Raw genomic sequence first — 22,202 nt, 5'->3', positions numbered from 1 at the left:
CAATGTGGGACAAACATAGCCTAGAAATCTAGACGCACCCTAGCGGCGGCAAATTAATTTTACTCAGCCTGTACGTCTAGTATCAAACCATAGGGATTTCTATTGGCTGACGCTGTGGACGTTATCCAATCACAGCGCTCTATTTTGTTAGAGAGTCTTAAGGCGGGCTTAACAGGATAACGACAGACCTGCGATGGTGAACAACAAGGAAGGTGGCTATGGCGAACGAAGAGCGGTTGTTTGAATCGGCGTTGGCGTCAACTTTGGAGGAGTTGGACTTGTGCTTTTCTTTGAAAGTTAAGCAACACAATGCACTTAAGTCATTCCTTTCGAAGAAGGATGTATTTGCCGTTTTGCCGACCGGATACGGATATGGTCGTAGCGCTGGCCTATTGCATGCCTAGGCAGTTTGAAAGACAATTCTCCGCCCGCCCCTTGGATTAAGCGAGGTGAATGGTTCGATTCCAGACTATACATTTCAATGATATAGGATGGCCCGCCAGGCTAGGACAAACATGGAATCAAAAAAGAAGCGAAGTCAACATTAAATCAATATTTGGCAGGGGTATGAATAATTTTGTTCTTAACGTTAATTTTTTTCTTAATTATATATATTTTTATCATATTATCATAATATATAACATAACCCTCTATACTCCTTATCTGTCATTGTAGACATGTCATCTGGAAAACCTGTATTTATCCAACTGTACAATAATCTCTATTGTCTACACATAACTGCACAGAATGCTGTACTCAACCTGCACTTTGGTATTTAATGCACTTTAAACTGCATTTCATTGGCTCTGTACCTGTACTCTGCTAAATGACAATAAAGTTGAATCTAATCTAATTGAATTTATTATCAAATTATCAGTTAAATTATTAAAGAAATTACATTATTAAAAAAAAAAAGAGCAAAAAAGATCTCTCTGATTCGTATGTCAATGGGCAGCCGTGGCCTACTGGTTAGCACTTCGGACCTGTAACCGGAGGGTTGCCGGTTCGAACCCCGACCAGTAGGCACGGCTGAAGTGCCCTTGAGCAACCCCTCACTGCTCCCCAAGCGCCGCCGTTGATGCAGGCAGCTCACTGCGCCGGGATTAGTGTGTGCTTCACCTCACTGTGTGTACACTGTGTGCTGTGTGTGTTTCACTAATTCACTATTTTTAGACCCCTGGCAGTTGGGTAGACCCCTGGCAGTTGGGTTAGCCCCTTGAGCCGTGGATCTGCCCAAGGTTTCTTCGTTGGTAAGGGAGTTTTTCCTTGCCCTTGTTGCTCTTGGGTGCTCCTTGTTGGTGCCCCCCGCCCAATCCCAATCCTCCCCCACCCACTTTTTTTTGCTTGTGCCAAACCGGGAGCTACAAGCTAATAGCTAAAAGCCCAGTATTTTTGTTGGACATTTATTTAATTTGCATCTTTGGTTATTTTTGGATTATTTTGCAATACTACGTTTGGCATTTCACCCTGTGTGGGTATTCATGGAACTGCACCTTTTTTAAGAATAAACCACCACCTATGCTTGTACATCTTGCCTGGTGAGCCTCCTTCCACCTCCCAGAGTCCAGCCTTGCCTCACCCGCACCCAGGGTACCGCGAGCCCATTCACATTTGGTGTCAGAAGTGTTGGGTGTTACGCCTTTTTAGAGAGGCTGGACAAGAGAGGCGGAAGACGTCGGGCAGACTGCCGAGGCGGAGGGAGCCGCAGGGTGAGCCGTGTCAGTGCCTGGCTGAGGATGGACGGCCAGAGACTGACCCGTGACCTGGCTGGCGTGGAGGAGCTGTTCCCGGATGATGGTGCAGAGTCCCTGACCACCGTGGGTGCAGCGTCTCAGCCAGAGGCATCGGAGATCGGGCTCCTGCGTCAACTGCTGGAGAGGGCTCTGCAGTCACAGGAGAAAGAGGCCTTCAAGCAGGAGAGGCGTTGGCAGAGCTGCAGCTGAACCAGCTGAGGGAGGATGTGGAAGTGGACCGCAGACCATCACCAACGCCACACCAAGACCCACAACCGGCAGTTCCAGCAGTTCCAGGCCCCGCCCCTGCACCAGTGCCCGCTCACCCGGCAGCACCAGCAGCACCGATGACATGGACCAGAAGTGCCATTCCCAAGCTCGAGGACAGCGATGACATCGAGCAGTTCCTCACAACCTTCGAGCGCCTGGCCACGGCATATCGCTGGCCAAGGGAGGACTGGGCCGTGTTTCTGGTGCCCTACCTCTCCGGGAAAGCTCGCTGTGCCTATGTGGCAATGGACATGGACCAAGCGACGGACTACAATCTGGTGAAGGAGGCTATACTTCTGAAGTACGAGATCAGCGAGGAAGTCTACCGGAGGCGCTTCCGGGAGCCTGACGTACGACCAGAAGAGACCCCCCGCGAGCTATACAACCGCCTCAAAGACCTGTTCCAAAAGTGGATTAGACCATCTGGGAAGACGGTTGAAGAAGTGTCTGAGGTGCTCATCTTGGAACAGTTCCTTCGCACCCTGGCTCCAGACATCCGCATCTGGGTGAAGGAGCGAAACCCCCAGGATGGCCAGGGAGCAGCAGACTTGATGGAGAACTACAGGGCGGCTCGTCGGGGAGTGAAGAACTTCCGTCAGGAAGCCTACACACGTCCAGCGCCGCGGGGTAAGTCTGAGGGGTTTGGTTATGGGGGTGGTCCAAAGACAGCTGTGCCCAGAACGATGCCTGTCCCTAGCTATGCCCCAGCCCCAAGCCCCAACCCAAAGCCCCAGCCTCAGTTCAAGTCCAAATCTGACTCTGCACAAAGATCTGATGGCCCCATAGTGTGTTATTACTGTAAACAAGAAGGTCACATTAAGTATGACTGTCCCAATAGGAAGCCCAAATACTCCAGTCATAGCTGCATCCCGAGACCAGATGAGGGTAGTGCAGGCTTCATGGGAAAAGTTCAGACAATGCCAGTGACTGTAAATGGTAAACATGCTATGGCCCTCTTAGATTCTGGCAGCACGCAAACACTAGTACAGCCCCACCTAGTGGAGAAACGGGATTACATAGGGGGGAGGTGCCTACGGGTTTGGTGTGTTAATGGGGATGAACATGAATATGCTGTTGCGGAGATTTACTTGGAAGTGCAGGGTCTGACCTATCAAGTTACTGTGGGTGTTGTGGAAAGACTTAGTCACCCAGTAGTTATTGGCCAGGACATTGTGGTGCTTCCTGATCTGCTGCACACCACAAAGCCAGTGAATCTTGTTATGACTCGGGCTCAGCGTGAAAGGCAGGCCCAAGAAACCAATAAAGACGAGGACAGGAATGCTGAACACATGGACGAGTTAGCCTGGGCCGATGCTGAAATCAGCCCTCCAGTTCGAGTGAGGACCAGAAGGACTCGACGACAGCGTAGGCAGGCCAGACTTGTGGGCAGTATGGAGAAGAATGTGACTGACTGCTTTTCAGATATTGATGTGGGTGAGGTCCCGGAGAATTTTGAGCAGATGCAGAGAGAGGATGACTCACTGAAGGTAGCATTTGAGCGTGTTGCAAAGGACAGTGACAGTACAGATGTTGTTACCAACTTTTCTGGGGAATACTATGTGGTAAGAGAGGGTCTGTTGTATCACCAGCCAGCAGAGGGCAGGCCAGAGCAGTTGGTGGTGCCTACAAAGCTCAGGGGGAGGGTGTTAGAAATGGGGCATGACATCCCGTGGTCTGAACACCTTAGCCTGACGAAGACCTACGATAGGATAGCGGCAAGGTTTTATTGGCCAGGGCTCTACACCGATGTCCAGAAGTTCTGCAAAAGTTGCCCAACCTGTCAGATAACCTCTAACCGCAAGACAACCCCATACCCCCTACAGCCCCTGCCTGTTATTGAGACCCCCTTCAGCCGCATAGCTATGGACCTTGTAGGCCCCCTAGAGAGGACGCAGAGTGGCCATAAATACATCTTAGTCATTTGTGACTACGCGACGCGCTACCCAGAGGCTTTCCCTCTCCGCAAAATAGCTGCCCGTCCCATTGCCCAGGCCCTACTTCAGCTGTTTTCTAGAGTAGGCATCCCCCAGGAAGTGCTGACTGACCAGGGCACGGCCTTCCTGTCCCGTACCATGAGGCAGGTGTACCGCCTGCTTGGCATCAAGGGCATCAGGACCACCCCATACCACCCTCAGACAGATGGCCTTGTCGAGCGCTACAACCAGACTCTCAAGGCCATGCTGAGAAAGTTTGTAGCAGCGAATGGCAAGGATTGGGACCGTTGGTTGCCGTGCCTTCTCTTTGCCTACAGGGAGGTGCCCCAGGCCTCCACCGGCTTCTCACCGTTTGAGCTGCTTTATGGCAGGCAGGTGAGGGGGCCACTGGACGTCTTGAGAGAGACCTGGGAGGGACCAGCGACACCACAGACCCGCAGCGTCTTGGCCCATGTCCTTCAAATGAGGGACAAGATGGAGGAGATGGCTGAGGTGGTGCGGGAGAACATGGAGCAGGCCTAGACGCAGCAGAAGGCCTGGTACGACAAGGCTGCCCGGCAACGACAACTCCGGCCGGGCCAGAAAGTTCTTTTTTTTTTTTTTTTTTTATTTGCAAACATCATTGACATTACAGAAAATGCAACACTACGACATGCACATGAACACTACATACGACAAACAGACGTACATTACATAAACACATACTGTAACTTAACAAGACATCACATTGACTTGGCTTCCACAAACATAACACAACATAACATTAATAACAGAAAGGCTAAGGATGATTTGCGTCCAGGATGATTACAGATATGATTATCAGGGATGAAATTGATGACCGGAATGAAAAGAAGGGGGGATGGGGGGGGGGTGCGGATGGTAGCTCTAAGAGTGTGAATGAGGTGGTGTTGGGATGGGGGTGGGGATGGGGGGTGAGGGGTAGTGAGTATGTGAGGATGTATGTGTGTGTGTGTGTGTGCGCATATGTATAAGGCTGGCTTAAGGCCAGGAGGAGAGAAGCTGGAACATAGAGAGGGAGGGTTTCAGAGGAGAGGAGTTGTAATTATTCTATTTATGATAAGTATAATAATAGGAATAACTGATTGCCTGGTTGATTGCCTGACTGATTGCCAACCTGGGCACCCATTAATGGCCACAGTTCCACCCAGCCCCTGCAGTTATACTGTGACGAGCTGACAGAGAAAGTTCTGCTGCTTCTGCCCACCTCTGAGCAGAAGCTCCTGGCCAAGTGGCAGGGGCCGTATGAGGTGGTACGGCAGATGGGTCCAGCTACCTATGAGGTTAACCTCCCTGGGAGAAGAAAGCCAACCCAGGTGTTTCATGTCAACCTCCTAAAGGAATGGCATGACCGGAACATCAGTCTGCAGCTCCGGGTGCAGGCAGTGGCGGAAGAGGAAGAGACGCCGGAGCAATTCTTCCCAACTGGCCAGCTGTCGGCAACTGTTGACCTGTCCCACCTGTCCACTCGCCAGCAGGAGGAGCTGGCACGAGTCATCCCAGCTGACCTTTTTCAGGAGAGGCCTGGTTACACCACACTGATAGAGCACCCCATTCCTCTGAAGGACACAACCCCGTTGCGTCAGAGGATGTACCGGGTCCCCGAACGCCTGCTGCCACACCTCAAGGCTGAGGTGGAGGAGATGTTGGCTATGGGGGTGATCGAGCACTCAACCAGTGAGTGGAGTAACCCGATAGTGTTGGTGCCTAAGAAAGATGGCACTATGCGGTTTTGCATAGACTTTCGCCGTGTCAATGTCCAGTCCAGGTTTGACGCTTACCCCATGCCGCGACTGGAGGACTTAATCGAGCGACTGGGGAAAGCGACCTTCATCACCACCTTAGACCTGTGCAAGGGATACTGGCAGGTTCCCTTGACCCAGGAAGCCAGGCCTTGCACGGCCTTTCGCACACCCCAGGGACTCTTTCAGTTCGTGGTCATGCCCTTTGGACTGCAGGGGGCACCGGCCACGTTTCAACGGCTGATGGACAGGGTATTGGCCGGCACTGACCAGTACGCAGCGGCTTATCTGGACGATATCGTGGTCTTCAGCAACTCCTGGGAAGAACATCTGCGTCACCTTGGTGACGTGCTCCAGCGCATCCAGGAGGCGGGGCTAACCATCCACCCGCGCAAGTGCGCCGTGGCCCGGGAGGAGGTGCAATACCTGGGCCACGTGATCGGCCGGGGGGTCATCCGGCCGCAGACAGACAAGGTCCAGGCGATACTGGACTGCCCCAGGCCCCGGACCCGGAAAGACACCCGGTCTTTTCTGGGCTTGGTGGGCTGGTATCGTCGGTTCGTGCCAAACTTTTCCCGGCGAGCGGCTCCTTTGTCTGACTTGACCCGGAAGTCAGGCACCAGCGGGATTCCATGGGGGCCGGAACAGGAGAGGGCGTTTCAGGACCTGAAGGCGGCGCTGTGTCACGATCCAGTACTCCAGAGCCCAGACTTTACACAGCCCTTCACGCTGCAGACGGACGCGTCTGGAGTGGGGCTGGGGGCGGTGGTTCTCCAGGGGGAGGGGGAGCACAAGAAACCTGTGGCCCACATCAGCCGCAAGTTGTTTTCCTGGGAGACTCGGTATGCGGTCACAGAACTTGAGTGCCTGGCGGTCAAGTGGGCGCTTGATTCCCTGAAATATTATTTGCTGGGCAGAGACTTCGTCCTAGAGACGGATCACCGTGCCTTGCAGTGGCTGGGGCGCATGAAAGATTCCAATGCCCGCATCACGCGTTGGTTCCTGGCACTGCAGCCATATCGTTTCACGGTGCAGTACCGGGCGGGCAAGGAGAACGCCGTGGCCGACTTTTTGTCTCGCCACCCAGTTGTCGAGACTCCAGAAGGGGTGGGAAATGTGAGGAGGTGATCTCCCCCCTCCTCACTGCCACGCTGTGAACTCTTGAAAGAGTAGCGTTTTGCGAGGATACTCGCAGCAGGTACCCTGGTTACGTTGCGCAAGCAAAGCGCAACGCGGAGTTCGTATTAACATTCATATTTACGCACACTCGCATACACTCACACACATACACGTATGAAACACACCAGGACTTTGATGAACAATGTAATGCTTGTGGACAATGTTGGTATGTTTGCTGGGAACTTGGGCAACATGCCAGGACTGGGGAAAAGTTTGTGGCGCCATTGCAACAGCCTCGCATTTTGGCGTTTTCACGCACAGAGCTCCGCGACAGGAAAACGCACTCATTTATCATTTCTTCCTTTCTGCATTACAAAGTAATTTACATACCATCTTTGACACGTAGTGAGGGCCCCACTGCCATGTCTCATTTTCCACCGTTCATTTCCCCATAGCCACGAACACAAGCATACCCAACTTACCTGTCTGCCGCTTCCAGCTCATCTGCCCATGCGAAGCGCGCTTGCTGGGAGAGGAGGGGTTTTCTCTCCAGCCTCGGAGCTGTGGGAGCGTGCATTGTGAACATTGGGGGGGGGGGGGGGGGTGGCTTATATTTAGCCATGATATGAATGTTTATTTCCTTGTTGTTATGTTGTTATGAATGTATATTGGTGGTGGATAATCGCGATTATGTATATTTTGATTTAGAGGGATTTATTGTTTGTGTAAATACTTTTGTGTGATATACTTACCTGTACGGGGGAAATGGGGTGAGCCACTTGGCTCTGATTGGTGTCAATTTGTAAGGGAGGGGTTTCCTTGTTAAAAGGGAGCCTCATTTCTGTTCAAGGAAGCGTTGGGGTGAGAGCTAAATGCTGATGGCTGTAAGTACAATGCTCTGCTGACTTGTTTTTTTTTGACTGGCTAAAGATATGGTTGGTTTTTTTGCTTGTGCCAAACCGGGAGCTACAAGCTAATAGCTAAAAGCCCAGTATTTTTGTTGGACATTTATTTAATTTGCATCTTTGGTTATTTTTGGATTATTTTGCAATACTACGGTTGGCATTTCACCCCATGTGGGTATTCATGGAACTGCACCTTTTTTAAGAATAAACCACCACCTATGCTTGTACATCTTGCCTGGTGAGCCTCCTTCCACCTCCCAGAGTCCAGCATTGCCTCACCCGCATCCAGGGTACCACGAGCCCATTCACATACTGGACTATGTTTTTTTTTTTTAAACGGCGACGAAATTGTGAATTTTTTGCCTTTGCCATAATGTGCAACGTAACGCATGCGCTATGTGCGCACACTCACAGTTATATAAAAAAAAAAATGCATTGACCATGGTGACAAGAAGTCCTCCCGGAGTTGTGCCTTTTATCATTACTTTCAGTTACAATAACTTCGTACACAGAGGAAATAAGCGAACAGCTACATGCAAGGTGCGTGGCACCAGGATAAATTATGCCTATTTAACAACGTCTGATTTCATCAGGCATCTCCAAACGCACCCAGATAGGTCAGTCACTTAGGCCTAGCATATACACGGGTTTCCCGTTTACCAACATAACTAGATGCGCGCGCAGCCGTGAGGCAGAAGACGCTTGGTGGCCGTCCACAACGTTATAAACTTAACCTAAATAGTCGGCTGCTGTAAGCTACAATCGGATTTTATTGTATACCCCTGTTGTCTCAATGATAATAACATCTAATTTCAGACTATATTTCAAGTTTGCCGTTCATTTGCATTATTAATGTAACATCGTATTTTGTTATTTTTGGCGAAGACATGCATTCCGTGAGGGATATTGAACATATTTAACATTCTCTAACCATCGTGATTTCGAATTGGTGCAGTTTTCAGCACAAAAACTCATTTTATTCTTTTGCTCTTTTGCATTGCTCTATGCTGTTCTATGGTGCTTTCTGCCTCTTGGTTGCGCACGCATGTTTTTGTGTTGCATAGAAATCCATGTATATCTTCACAGGTGACAAGCTAACCATCGCAGTGTTGTGCTAATGCTGGGAACAGCAGGGATGGGCAAAAATACATCAGAATGTATTTCAAAATAAAATACCTAATACCCTCATTTTTAATATATCAAAATAAACTACAAAATATTATGTATCAAAATAAAATACTGTATTTTTGTATTTAGAAAATAGCCTACTCAAAATACTTTTCAAGGAAGTATAGGAAGCACTGCAAAAAAAGCTTTTTTTATCCCAAACATTTAGCCTATTAAAACTATATAGTAAAAAACAATACAATTTGGCCCCTGTATGCAAGTTCATGTAGTGTGATCAGAATTAAGAATAATTCAAGAATTTACATTTACATTGTCATCTAGCTGATGCTTATCCAAATGACTGACAGAGCTTTCAATTAACCACATTATAATCAATAGGCCAAAATCATAATTGTGTATCTGTGCCGAAATTTGTAATTCAAGTCCAGTGCAGAACTGAATAAGAAAATCACACGGCTATGTATCTTGAAGTTCCAGTATGTGAGAGACTTGACGTGCCTCAATATCCAACCTCAAGTATGCAGCTAATAAGGAAATAGAATTGTTATTTAATTAAACAAGGTACAAGGATAGAAGGAAGTTTATTGTCACATGCATATAGTTACTGGAAGTAAGAAATGCAGTGAAATGATGTCTGGTGTCAGCCTATTTGTGCATTAATGGGGGGGTGGGGGGGGTAAAGAGTGCAGTAGAAGAGGGGTTTAGTAGATTAAGTGGCAAGGGCTGCATAAAAAAGGTGGGGGAGGATTGGGATTGGGTGGGGGGCACCAACAAGGAGCACCCAAGAGCAACAGGGGCAAGGAAAAACTCCCTTACCAAGGAAGAAACCTTGGGCAGATCCACGGCTCAAGGGGCTAACCCAACTGCCAGGGGTCTTGGTGTGTGTGTGTTGGGGGGATGACAGGGGAGATGGGATAGTGTGCTGTGTATGTGGGGAGAGGGCAGTGTGCAATATGTGTGTTGGGGAAGCTTCCTCATGAGACAATGTGCTGTGTATTGGGGGGGGGGGGGGGGGGGCAGTGTGCTGTAAGTATGTTGGGGATGTGTGTTGGAGAAGCTTCCTGATGAAATAATGTGCTGTGTATGTAGGGGGGGGGGGCAGGGACTTACTATTGCAAGCAGAGTACTGTATGTATGATGTATGTGAGTGATGACAGTGAAGATGTGTGTGTGGGCGGGAGGGGAGTGGAGCAGTGACTGTGTGTGTGTTATGACCTAGGGGTAAGGCCACAACAAGAGGGAGTCGAGAGGTTGGATCTTTCACTAAAATATGGATTTATTAACCAAACTAACCAAATAACAAACAAACAGTGTGAGGTGGGTCAAAGTCAGTCATCAGTAATGCATGGATGTTGTGTGTTTGCAATGTGTCTGAGTGCAGTGTTGCATGTCCAAAACCCAAAGTAAGAATGGCCCTGCTAAGGGGAGAGGAAGCAGTCCTCTTATCAGGACTCCAGTGTACAGGTGCAGCTCATCAGCTCGTTAAGTCCTAAGCACACCTGAAAACAAGTAGTCAATATGCAGAAGGCCTAACAGGCCGTCACACCCTCCCCCATAAAACAGAAACCATAGGTTTCTGAATTTCAAATCAATCAGGCCCAAAACATCCAATATGGACAAAACATTAAATTACAATATGCAATTGTTAAAACTGAACACAAGTCTGCACCGCGCGTTCCAGCTGAACTCACCACTCCAGGTACCCATCCTGAGAAACACAAAAACAAAAAAGGAGATGGCAAGAAACAGGCAGACGATCACTAAGGGAAATACTAACCCCAGCAAAATGAATTGTGCCCTTGCTCAACAAATCAAAAAACACAGACAGTTCAAATGTAGAGCAAATCCAAGACAAAACTAACAAATTATAAGAAGAAAGTAGGCAGGTGTTTACCACTTTAGCTGGCATATGAGGCAAAACTAACCCCGGAAGTTTTCCCACTAACTATGTTGCCCCAAAGCTAGCTAAACTTTCCTATGGTCTTCATGAGGATTTGCGGCGGGTTGTTGTGCACCTTAAACCAGCGGGTTTGCAAAGCGACCTGCAATAGGCAACCCCACAAATTCCCACAGACGTGCTCCCGAGACAAATCATCCAAAGATGATCGACACGAACCGCATTGCCACAACACTACTCCCCCTGACGCAAACCAAAGGGGAAACGCCACTAAAGCCTAACAGGGAAAACAGAGCATTGCAAATTAAAGTGGCAAACAATGTTTTTAAGCAACGGCACAAGACAAAACTACGAAGGCTAGGACCAACATAAGCCAAAAGGCCCTTTAACTCCGATAAATTCAGCCAATAACTGAGCAAAACAAATCCAAATTTTCCAACCAACCTCCCTCGCCCCCCTTCAAAGAAGTGCAACGCACTCACCAAACACAGGAGATGAATCCTATTGCAGAGACAAATGTCGGCAAAACTTTGTTAATACGGTTCCAATGACCATAGACCAGCCTGTGGCAAGTCACGGAAAAACATATATCGCACATTCTCTTAACTCACAAACATTAACAAAGCCAACAAAATACAATTTCTTGCAAAAATAGTAATCAAACCAATGCAACCAAATCACAAACCTCACATTTTCAAAAATGGTACTCAAACCTTACTATGCGAGAACCTAAGACCCAAAACTCGCACTAGACTACGGCACTACACCGAACGACTAGGCGAGCAGCAGTTAAACCAAATCACACCTGCTGGCCTGCACCTAAGCAGACACCAATCAAGTGCTACGACTGCTAACCAAATTATTGCACCTACCGGCGCCAAAGGACAAACTGGGATTTCCGGCGCTAGCCTACCTGATGCTCTGCACCTGAGCAGACACATCCAGGTGATCCCAACATACTATACTCCCACACAAAAAGGAACACATGCCAGTTGTCAAACGAATGTGCTACATGCACCAAATGCCAGACTCTCTGGACTTCAAATTCACTCTACCCTCCTGCACCTGAGCAAGGCAAGGCAAGTGAGAACCAAAGACAATTGCACGTGAACCTAAAGGAGCAAACACAGAATAATCAAATACAAAAACGAATGTGCGACTTAAATGTAAACTAACAGAAAAAAGGTTTGTTTAGACGAGCCCCCATGTTATGACCTAGGGGTAAGGCCACAACAAAAGAGGGAGTCGAGAGGTTGGATCTTTAACTAAAATATAGATTTATTAACCCCTTTACGCAGATAGGAATTCCAGCTTCATTTGGAACGATTTGTACTTGAAGACTTTAAGATTCTTTATCTAATGTTTTACATGCAGCACATTGGATATTAAGGGCTTAAATTGAAGACAACAAATGGGCCAAGACATTAATTCACCTCCAGGCCTTTATTTCCTTCATTAAGTCTACATTTTAGAACATCATATACAGAGGAAAATGTCAAAAAAGTAAAAAACGCCTATTATTTTTGTAGTTGTCAGTGTGTCCATGGATGGTGTGTTAGAACAGCAGGTCATACACTACATTTCCTGTATCTACATGTTCTTAGGAAGCAAACTCCAAAATGTTAAGCAGATGCATAAAATTACATAGGTTCTACACAGCAATTTCTAATAGGTGCATATAGGCGTTTCCAAGTGTCCATAACCTCTCCAAGCTCTCCAAAATACAAAAACAAGATTTTCCCCATATAGCAGGTTGTGTGTGTGGTATTTTTGTGTTTTGACCTTGTAAATATAAATTTCACTTCATTTCAGGCTAATATTTACACTTATTTCAAGTTAACCAATAAGGAGGATCCTTACCTCTCCAAATGCCAAATACTGTATTGAAACTAAGCTCATGTCTTTTAGGGGAAATGTAGAAGTGTTAGAAAACAGGGGGTCTGGGGTCCTCTTGGGACAGAACTTGAAAGGAGGAGGCTCCACATCTTCCCAGTCTGCATCATGCCACATGTCCACTGGGGGGTCACTCTCCACTGGGGCTTGAGCTGGGCGCTTGCCATGCCTGGCACCACGCTTCGCTGTAGGAGGGCATGGAGTTGAGGCTGGGGCTGGGCGCTTGCCACACCTGGCACTACACCTTGCTGCAGGAGGGCATGGAGTTGAGGCTGGGGCTGGAGCTGGGCCTCTTGCACGATGCTGAGGTGCACTAGTGCTGGCTGAGGGACCAGTGGCAGAGGTACCAGGAGTGGCGATGGGGGGAGACGCTGGAGGCCTGACAGGTGGGGCTGTAGCTGAGGTCCCTTCCAAAGGGTCACTGGAGGTGAGGGAGCGAGGCAGAGGGGCAGATGGTTCAGCACTGCATGAACAAAAAGATGGGACAATATATTAAAATGAGAAATGGCTATATGTTCCACTGAGTAATTAATTATATTTTGTGCAAGCTAATAAATGTATCACTCACAAAAAATTGATCACTATACCAACATAACAAGTGCATGTTTGATGGAGTCATATAGTATAAGAACAATGAGCCACATGTAAAAGTTTGCCTATTTAAATGGTCACCATGTAGTATTATAAGGCACACCTGCATGGCATGCTATTAACAGGTTAATAGTGATGATAAAGTAGCAACTTTAGGGTGGGCAGCAGTAGCACTGACCACGTGTGAGCGTGCAGAACTTTTAGGCAGGGTGGCTACTAGCTCGCAACACTGGTACTGTATGCATCTCTAATTTCTATGATAAATTACTCCATTTTACTTGCCAATACATTATAATAGTATGCCTTACCCTTTCCTACACTGTGCAAGACATAGACATATTTATGACGAACAGGCTGCCAAAGTATCTCACTCTTTCTCTCTCTCTCCTACATAACATGCACTGCGTTCAGCTAAATGCAAAGGCTAACATTCGTGAGACTTTTAGTATCTCATTCGCTCGTACGTGACATGCACCATAAAGTTCAGCTATGCAAAGGCACACATCCTTATATATATACATTTGCATTACTTCAACTACATTACGTGAATAGACACAAGATCACTTACAAGTCAAGGAGGACATCCATGCCCTCCGCGAATGCATCCTCTACCTCGGAGTCCACGCTGCCAGACTCTGAACCACTATCACCAATCTCCTCGAAGTTGAAGTCCGACTCCACATCAAGGAAGGCGTGAATCTCCTCCAAAGTCATGCTTCGTGGTCTTGCCATGATGCAAAAATAGCAATATTATAGTCAGAAGCAAAGATATCGCTCATCAAAGCCGATGACTTGACCGGCGCCGTGTCTCACCTCTGCGTAATCAACATGCGCATAAGCACTACACGTGGGTCCTTGTCATGACGCACTATCCTTGGAAAGGCATGGTTAGACCAATCAGGGTAAATGACACATCTATGTTTTTGTAAGAAGGCATACTATTCGTTAAGAAAGACCTCAATCACTTCTGGGAAGCCTGATGCGAAGTAGGAAGTAATATTAGAGACCACGTTTGAATGTAAACAAGACAAGCGTTCTCACCATAGGTGAAAGAGACCGTCATTTATCAAAACTAGTTAGTTTACAGCAAATAACAACTCTGGAATTATAAAGAGGACATCTTTAGCTTTTGATTCATGTATAACATTGTATGTAAACTTGAATTTGGCGGTCGGGAAGAGTTAGAGAAGATCTTGTTGCATTTATATAGGGTAAATGTTACTGTTCTTCACTGTAACGTGAGCAAGCAAATAAACAACCTTTTTGGACATATCCATGCAGCTGAAGCCAATTATTAAGATATGTTGAATGTAAATAATTTTATTTTGAGTTTATTTGAACTTAACTTACATCTTGAACATGTTTAAAGAGCTCCGTTTTAAAGGGAGGCTACTTCCGGTGTAAACAATAGCAACATGCTAGGCTAGGTGAATATAGTTCGTTCTAGTTAACTATTGCATTAGGGCTATCCACAATACATATGCACATAGTTGGAATGTTAGTAACAATGACTAGTTGGTTGTTTTGGATGAATATTGATGACTGCAGGAATAAATTACAAGCTAATTTGAATATTCATAATGGGCCCGCCGGCGGGTCCACTAGGGGGCGCTTCTGCCTAATACCAAACTAACCAAATAACAAACAAACAGTGTGAGGTGGGTCAAAGTCAGTCATCAGTAATGCATGGATGTTGTGTGTTTGCAATGTGTCTGAGTGCAGTGTTGCATGTCCAAAACCCAAAGTAAGAATGGCCCTGCTAAGGGGAGAGGAAGCAGTCCTCTTATCAGGACTCCAGTGTACAGGTGCAGCTCATCAGCTCGTTAAGTCCTAAGCACACCTGAAAACAAGTAGTCAATATGCAGAAGGCCTAACAGGCTGTCACAGTGTGTGTAGTGTGTGTGTGGGCAGTGTGCTGTAAGTATGTTGGGGATGTGTGTTGGTGAACTTCTCCCCACTGTGGAATGCAGAAAAGGATGCAACAAGGAAGGGAATTCCAACACACTCCACACCTTACCATCTATTGATATCATTGTGGTTGAGATATCTGACATTTTTCTGTTGAAGATTGGCATGGAGACAATGGGACATGGTTGCCTTTGACAGTGTCCTTATGTGAACTTGCAGAGGTAAACTTGCTTGTCTTTACTTGCGTACGACTTCACACCAGTGCTTCAGACCAGAGCTGATGGTTCAGCAATAGCTGTCACTGAAAAGCTGTAAGTGTTGTTGAACACAGCTGTTCTCACATGAGCTGATTGCGATAAACATAAACCATTGTTGCCTAATTACCAATTATTCATTACACCTGTGTGTAGTATCTACTTTTTTTGTGTTTTTCACATATAGTATTTTGCCGTATTTTTAAAATACAAAAATACACACCAATAAAGTATTTTGATACGAAATACAGAGCCATTTCCTTCAACCCAATGAAATACAAATGACAAAATACTATTTTGCATTTGAAATACATATTACATGTTTCAAAAATACTACCCATCCCTGGGAACAGGCAGATTACATCTTTATAGTTGGCCATATGATGACATACTTAGGTTAATACTGTATTTCACCAGTTAGGGCACCAAAATGCCCAGTAGCTGCACTGTGTAGCCTATCTTGACATGTCTTTAAGTTTTGGTAGTGGGCTCTCTGTTGATTTTAATGAGTAGGTCTAAGCCTAAAGTTAGAGCATTTCTGTCACAATTGACCAGACTTTGACCTTTTGTCTTCTTTAAACAAAATTCTGGCTATGATTGTTCCTTGTATTGCATCATGAGCCATCACTGCACCTATTGCATTCTACTGTAGCCTTAAGCCTAGCTCAGTCATTATGTTGTACCACATCACCCTCCATTAGAAGTGCAATGAGCTGCATTGAGCATAATAAACTGCATTTAGAATTCCAAATCCATATTTCTAGATATTTTGGTAAAAGTAACTTAAAAGTAATACAATAGTAGTGTAATGCCTTACAATTCAGAGACAGTAATATTATAATGTAATGAATTACTTTGAAATGACAGTAATAAGTAATACATAATATATTACGATTTTGAAGTAACTTGCCCAACACTGATTAAACCACATGTCACTGCTTGACTAAATGAAAAATATAGGCTACTGAACATGCATGGAGATGGTCATAGTCAGCGATTCACATTAACTGTAGGCTATCACCACAAGTGTATACTAAACGTTTTTGCCCAAGTTTGTGTGCAGTCATCACATTTTGCAAAATTAGGCTACCTTTGTTACCTACCAGTTGATACTTTTTACGTGCATCGACTCGCGATTGATTGTGCATCTAATGCAACACTCGGTGGAGACTTCCACTTTCCAAGTTCCACATTCACTGTCTTTGTGAGCTAAAAGGCTACTATATGGGAAATACTTTGAAGTTCCTTTTGAGTCCAAACATGATTAGGTTTTCTTCAACCTGTGCTACACTTTTCCACCAAGTTGTGTGAAAATTGTAGGTACCCGGAGTTTTTTTTATGTTGACAGACAAACCGCACTACAGTAGCATGGTGCAGTAAATGGAAGCTCTTCGTAGCGCGTGCAACTTACGTCTATAAAAACAATATATTTATGGAATAAAATTAGACACCTCTGATTGCTGTTTACCGTTAAACTGCGATGATGTGAACACCAGCCAGACCATCGTGATTTTGAATTGGTGCAGTTTTCAGCACAAAAACTCATTTTATTCTTTTGCTCTTTTGCATTGCTCTATGCTGTTCTATGGTGCTTTCTGCCTCTTGGTTGCGCACGCATGTTTTTGTGTTGCATAGAAATCCATGTATATCTTCACAGGTGACAAGCTAACCATCGCAGTGTTGTGCTAATGCTGGGAACAGCAGGGATGGGCAAAAATACATCAGAATGTATTTCAAAATAAAATACCTAATACCCTCATTTTTTATATATATAAATAAACTACAAAATATTATGTATCAAAATAAAATACTGTATTTTTGTATTTAGAAAATAGCCTACTCAAAATACTTCTCAAGGAAGTATAGGAAGCACTGCAAAAAAAGCTTTTTTTATCCCAAACATTTAGCCTATTAAAACTATATAGTAAAAAAACAATACAATTTGGCCCCTGTATGCAAGTTCATGTAGTGTGATCAGAATTAAGAATAATTCAAGAATTTACATTTACATTGTCATCTAGCTGATGCTTATCCAAATGACTGACAGAGCTTTCAATTAACCACATTATAATCAATAGGCCAAAATCATAATTGTGTATCTGTGCCGAAATTTGTAATTCAAGTCCAGTGCAGAACTGAATAAGAAAATCACACGGCTATGTATCTTGAAGTTCCAGTATGTGAGAGACTTGACGTGCCTCAATATCCAACCTCAAGTATGCAGCTAATCAGGAAATAGAATTGTTATTTAATTAAACAAGGTGAACTTCTCCCCACTGTGGAATGCAGAAAAGGATGCTACAAGGAAGGGAATTCCAACACACTCCACACCTTACCATCTATTGATATCATTGTGGTTGAGATATCTGACATTTTTCTGTTGAAGATTGGCATGGAGACAATGGGACATGGTTGCCTTTGACAGTGTCCTTATGTGAACTTGCAGAGGTAAACTTGCTTGTCTTTACTTGCGTACGACTTCACACCAGTGCTTCAGACCAGAGCTGATGGTTCAGCAATAGCTGTCACTGAAAAGCTGTAAGTGTTGTTGAACACAGCTGTTCTCACATGAGCTGATTGCGATAAACATAAACCATTGTTGCCTAATTACCAATTATTCATTACACCTGTGTGTAGTATCTACTTTTTTTGTGTTTTTCACATATAGTATTTTGCCGTATTTTTAAAATACAAAAATACACACCAATAAAGTATTTTGATACGAAATACAGAGCCATTTCCTTCAACCCAATGAAATACAAATGACAAAATACTATTTTGCATTTGAAATACATATTACATGTTTCAAAAATACTACCCATCCCTGGGAACAGGCAGATTACATCTTTATAGTTGGCCATATGATGACATACTTAGGTTAATACTGTATTTCACCAGTTAGGGCACCAAAATGCCCAGTAGCTGCACTGTGTAGCCTATCTTGACATGTCTTTAAGTTTTGGTAGTGGGCTCTCTGTTGATTTTAATGAGTAGGTCTAAGCCTAAAGTTAGAGCATTTCTGTCACAATTGACCAGACTTTGACCTTTTGTCTTCTTTAAACAAAATTCTGGCTATGATTGTTCCTTGTATTGCATCATGAGCCATCACTGCACCTATTGCATTCTACTGTAGCCTTAAGCCTAGCTCAGTCATTATGTTGTACCACATCACCCTCCATTAGAAGTGCAATGAGCTGCATTGAGCATAATAAACTGCATTTAGAATTCCAAATCCATATTTCTAGATATTTTGGTAAAAGTAACTTAAAAGTAATACAATAGTAGTGTAATGCCTTACAATTCAGAGACAGTAATATTATAATGTAATGAATTACTTTGAAATGACAGTAATAAGTAATACATAATATATTACGATTTTGAAGTAACTTGCCCAACACTGATTAAACCACATGTCACTGCTTGACTAAATGAAAAATATAGGCTACTGAACATGCATGGAGATGGTCATAGTCAGCGATTCACATTAACTGTAGGCTATCACCACAAGTGTATACTAAACGTTTTTGCCCAAGTTTGTGTGCAGTCATCACATTTTGCAAAATTAGGCTACCTTTGTTACCTACCAGTTGATACTTTTTACGTGCATCGACTCGCGATTGATTGTGCATCTAATGCAACACTCGGTGGAGACTTCCACTTTCCAAGTTCCACATTCACTGTCTTTGTGAGCTAAAAGGCTACTATATGGGAAATACTTTGAAGTTCCTTTTGAGTCCAAACATGATTAGGTTTTCTTCAACCTGTGCTACACTTTTCCACCAAGTTGTGTGAAAATTGTAGGTACCCGGAGTTTTTTTTATGTTGACAGACAAACCGCACTACAGTAGCATGGTGCAGTAAATGGAAGCTCTTCGTAGCGCGTGCAACTTACGTCTATAAAAACAATATATTTATGGAATAAAATTAGACACCTCTGATTGCTGTTTACCGTTAAACTGCGATGATGTGAACACCAGCCAGACCATCGTGATTTTGAATTGGTGCAGTTTTCAGCACAAAAACTCATTTTATTCTTTTGCTCTTTTGCATTGCTCTATGCTGTTCTATGGTGCTTTCTGCCTCTTGGTTGCGCACGCATGTTTTTGTGTTGCATAGAAATCCATGTATATCTTCACAGGTGACAAGCTAACCATCGCAGTGTTGTGCTAATGCTGGGAACAGCAGGGATGGGCAAAAATACATCAGAATGTATTTCAAAATAAAATACCTAATACCCTCATTTTTTATATATATAAATAAACTACAAAATATTATGTATCAAAATAAAATACTGTATTTTTGTATTTAGAAAATAGCCTACTCAAAATACTTCTCAAGGAAGTATAGGAAGCACTGCAAAAAAAGCTTTTTTTATCCCAAACATTTAGCCTATTAAAACTATATAGTAAAAAAACAATACAATTTGGCCCCTGTATGCAAGTTCATGTAGTGTGATCAGAATTAAGAATAATTCAAGAATTTACATTTACATTGTCATCTAGCTGATGCTTATCCAAATGACTGACAGAGCTTTCAATTAACCACATTATAATCAATAGGCCAAAATCATAATTGTGTATCTGTGCCGAAATTTGTAATTCAAGTCCAGTGCAGAACTGAATAAGAAAATCACACGGCTATGTATCTTGAAGTTCCAGTATGTGAGAGACTTGACGTGCCTCAATATCCAACCTCAAGTATGCAGCTAATCAGGAAATAGAATTGTTATTTAATTAAACAAGGTGAACTTCTCCCCACTGTGGAATGCAGAAAAGGATGCTACAAGGAAGGGAATTCCAACACACTCCACACCTTACCATCTATTGATATCATTGTGGTTGAGATATCTGACATTTTTCTGTTGAAGATTGGCATGGAGACAATGGGACATGGTTGCCTTTGACAGTGTCCTTATGTGAACTTGCAGAGGTAAACTTGCTTGTCTTTACTTGCGTACGACTTCACACCAGTGCTTCAGACCAGAGCTGATGGTTCAGCAATAGCTGTCACTGAAAAGCTGTAAGTGTTGTTGAACACAGCTGTTCTCACATGAGCTGATTGCGATAAACATAAACCATTGTTGCCTAATTACCAATTATTCATTACACCTGTGTGTAGTATCTACTTTTTTTGTGTTTTTCACATATAGTATTTTGCCGTATTTTTAAAATACAAAAATACACACCAATAAAGTATTTTGATACGAAATACAGAGCCATTTCCTTCAACCCAATGAAATACAAATGACAAAATACTATTTTGCATTTGAAATACATATTACATGTTTCAAAAATACTACCCATCCCTGGGAACAGGCAGATTACATCTTTATAGTTGGCCATATGATGACATACTTAGGTTAATACTGTATTTCACCAGTTAGGGCACCAAAATGCCCAGTAGCTGCACTGTGTAGCCTATCTTGACATGTCTTTAAGTTTTGGTAGTGGGCTCTCTGTTGATTTTAATGAGTAGGTCTAAGCCTAAAGTTAGAGCATTTCTGTCATAATTGACCAGACTTTGACCTTTTGTCTTCTTTAAACAAAAATTTGGCTATGATTGTTCCTTGTATTGCATCATGAGCCATCACTGCACCTATTGCATTCTACTGTAGCAGGGCTGCCAACTTTTCAAAAAACCTTGGAGTGAGATTTGGTGGGGCCAACCAAAATTTTGCTGCGGAAATGTTTGTTTGGCTCATTCAGCATTATACCGTACAGTAAAGAGTCGTTAGGGGGGCATAACATAATGATTGATGGCAGAGTTTTTTGTTTTTGTTCTGTACCCAACTGAATTATCCAAATGGCTTCAAGCAGTCCAACTGAAATGTCAAATGAAATTGGGCCTAGCCCAATAATTAAAAACAGCCCAAACAAGATTGTTGTAGTATAAGTATAGCAGGGCTGCCAACTTTTCAAAAAACCTTGGAGTGAGATTTGGTGGGGCCAACCAAAATTTTGCTGCGGAAATGTTTGTTTGGCTCATTCAGCATTATACCGTACAGTAAAGAGTCGTTAGGGGGGCATAACATAATGATTGATGGCAGAGTTTTTTGTTTTTGTTCTGTACCCAACTGAATTATCCAAATGGCTTCAAGCAGTCCAACTGAAATGTCAAATGAAATTGGGCCTAGCCCAATAATTAAAAACAGCCCAAACAAGATTGTTGTAGTATAAGTATAGCAGGGCTGCCAACTTTTCAAAAAACCTTGGAGTGAGATTTGGTGGGGCCAACCAAAATTTTGCTGCGGAAATGTTTGTTTGGCTCATTCAGCATTATACCGTACAGTAAAGAGTCGTTAGGGGGGCATAACATAATGATTGATGGCAGAGTTTTTTGTTTTTGTTCTGTACCCAACTGAATTATCCAAATGGCTTCAAGCAGTCCAACTGAAATGTCAAATGAAATTGGGCCTAGCCCAATAATTAAAAACAGCCCAAACAAGATTGTTGTAGTATAAGTATAGCAGGGCTGCCAACTTTTCAAAAAACCTTGGAGTGAGATTTGGTGGGGCCAACCAAAATTTTGCTGCGGAAATGTTTGTTTGGCTCATTCAGCATTATACCGTACAGTAAAGAGTCGTTAGGGGGGCATAACATAATGATTGATGGCAGAGTTTTTTGTTTTTGTTCTGTACCCAACTGAATTATCCAAATGGCTTCAAGCAGTCCAACTGAAATGTCAAATGAAATTGGGCCTAGCCCAATAATTAAAAACAGCCCAAACAAGATTGTTGTAGTATAAGTATAGCAGGGCTGCCAACTTTTCAAAAAACCTTGGAGTGAGATTTGGTGGGGCCAACCAAAATTT

At 44.0% G+C, this 22,202-nt stretch overlaps 1 protein-coding gene across 1 annotated transcript; it reads right to left on the bottom strand.

The window, feature by feature from the left end:
- Window positions 1-12,393: 12,393 nt before the first annotated feature.
- LOC121704861 (classical arabinogalactan protein 9-like) lies at window positions 12,394-13,999 on the bottom strand. Its single transcript, XM_042085394.1, has 2 exons — window positions 13,799-13,999; window positions 12,394-13,102 (listed from the first exon to the last, which is right to left on the bottom strand). Exons 1-2 carry the CDS (start codon window positions 13,960-13,962, stop codon window positions 12,583-12,585), a joined length of 684 nt encoding a protein of 227 aa, XP_041941328.1. The 5' UTR covers window positions 13,963-13,999; the 3' UTR covers window positions 12,394-12,582.
- Between the last annotated feature and the right edge of the window lie 8,203 nt (window positions 14,000-22,202).

This window comes from Alosa sapidissima, chromosome 3, assembly GCF_018492685.1.
Source record: "Alosa sapidissima isolate fAloSap1 chromosome 3, fAloSap1.pri, whole genome shotgun sequence".
Taxonomy (NCBI): domain Eukaryota; kingdom Metazoa; phylum Chordata; class Actinopteri; order Clupeiformes; family Clupeidae; genus Alosa; species Alosa sapidissima.
Note: the sequence above shows the minus strand (reverse complement) of the source record. Positions and strands in the feature narration are given on the sequence as shown.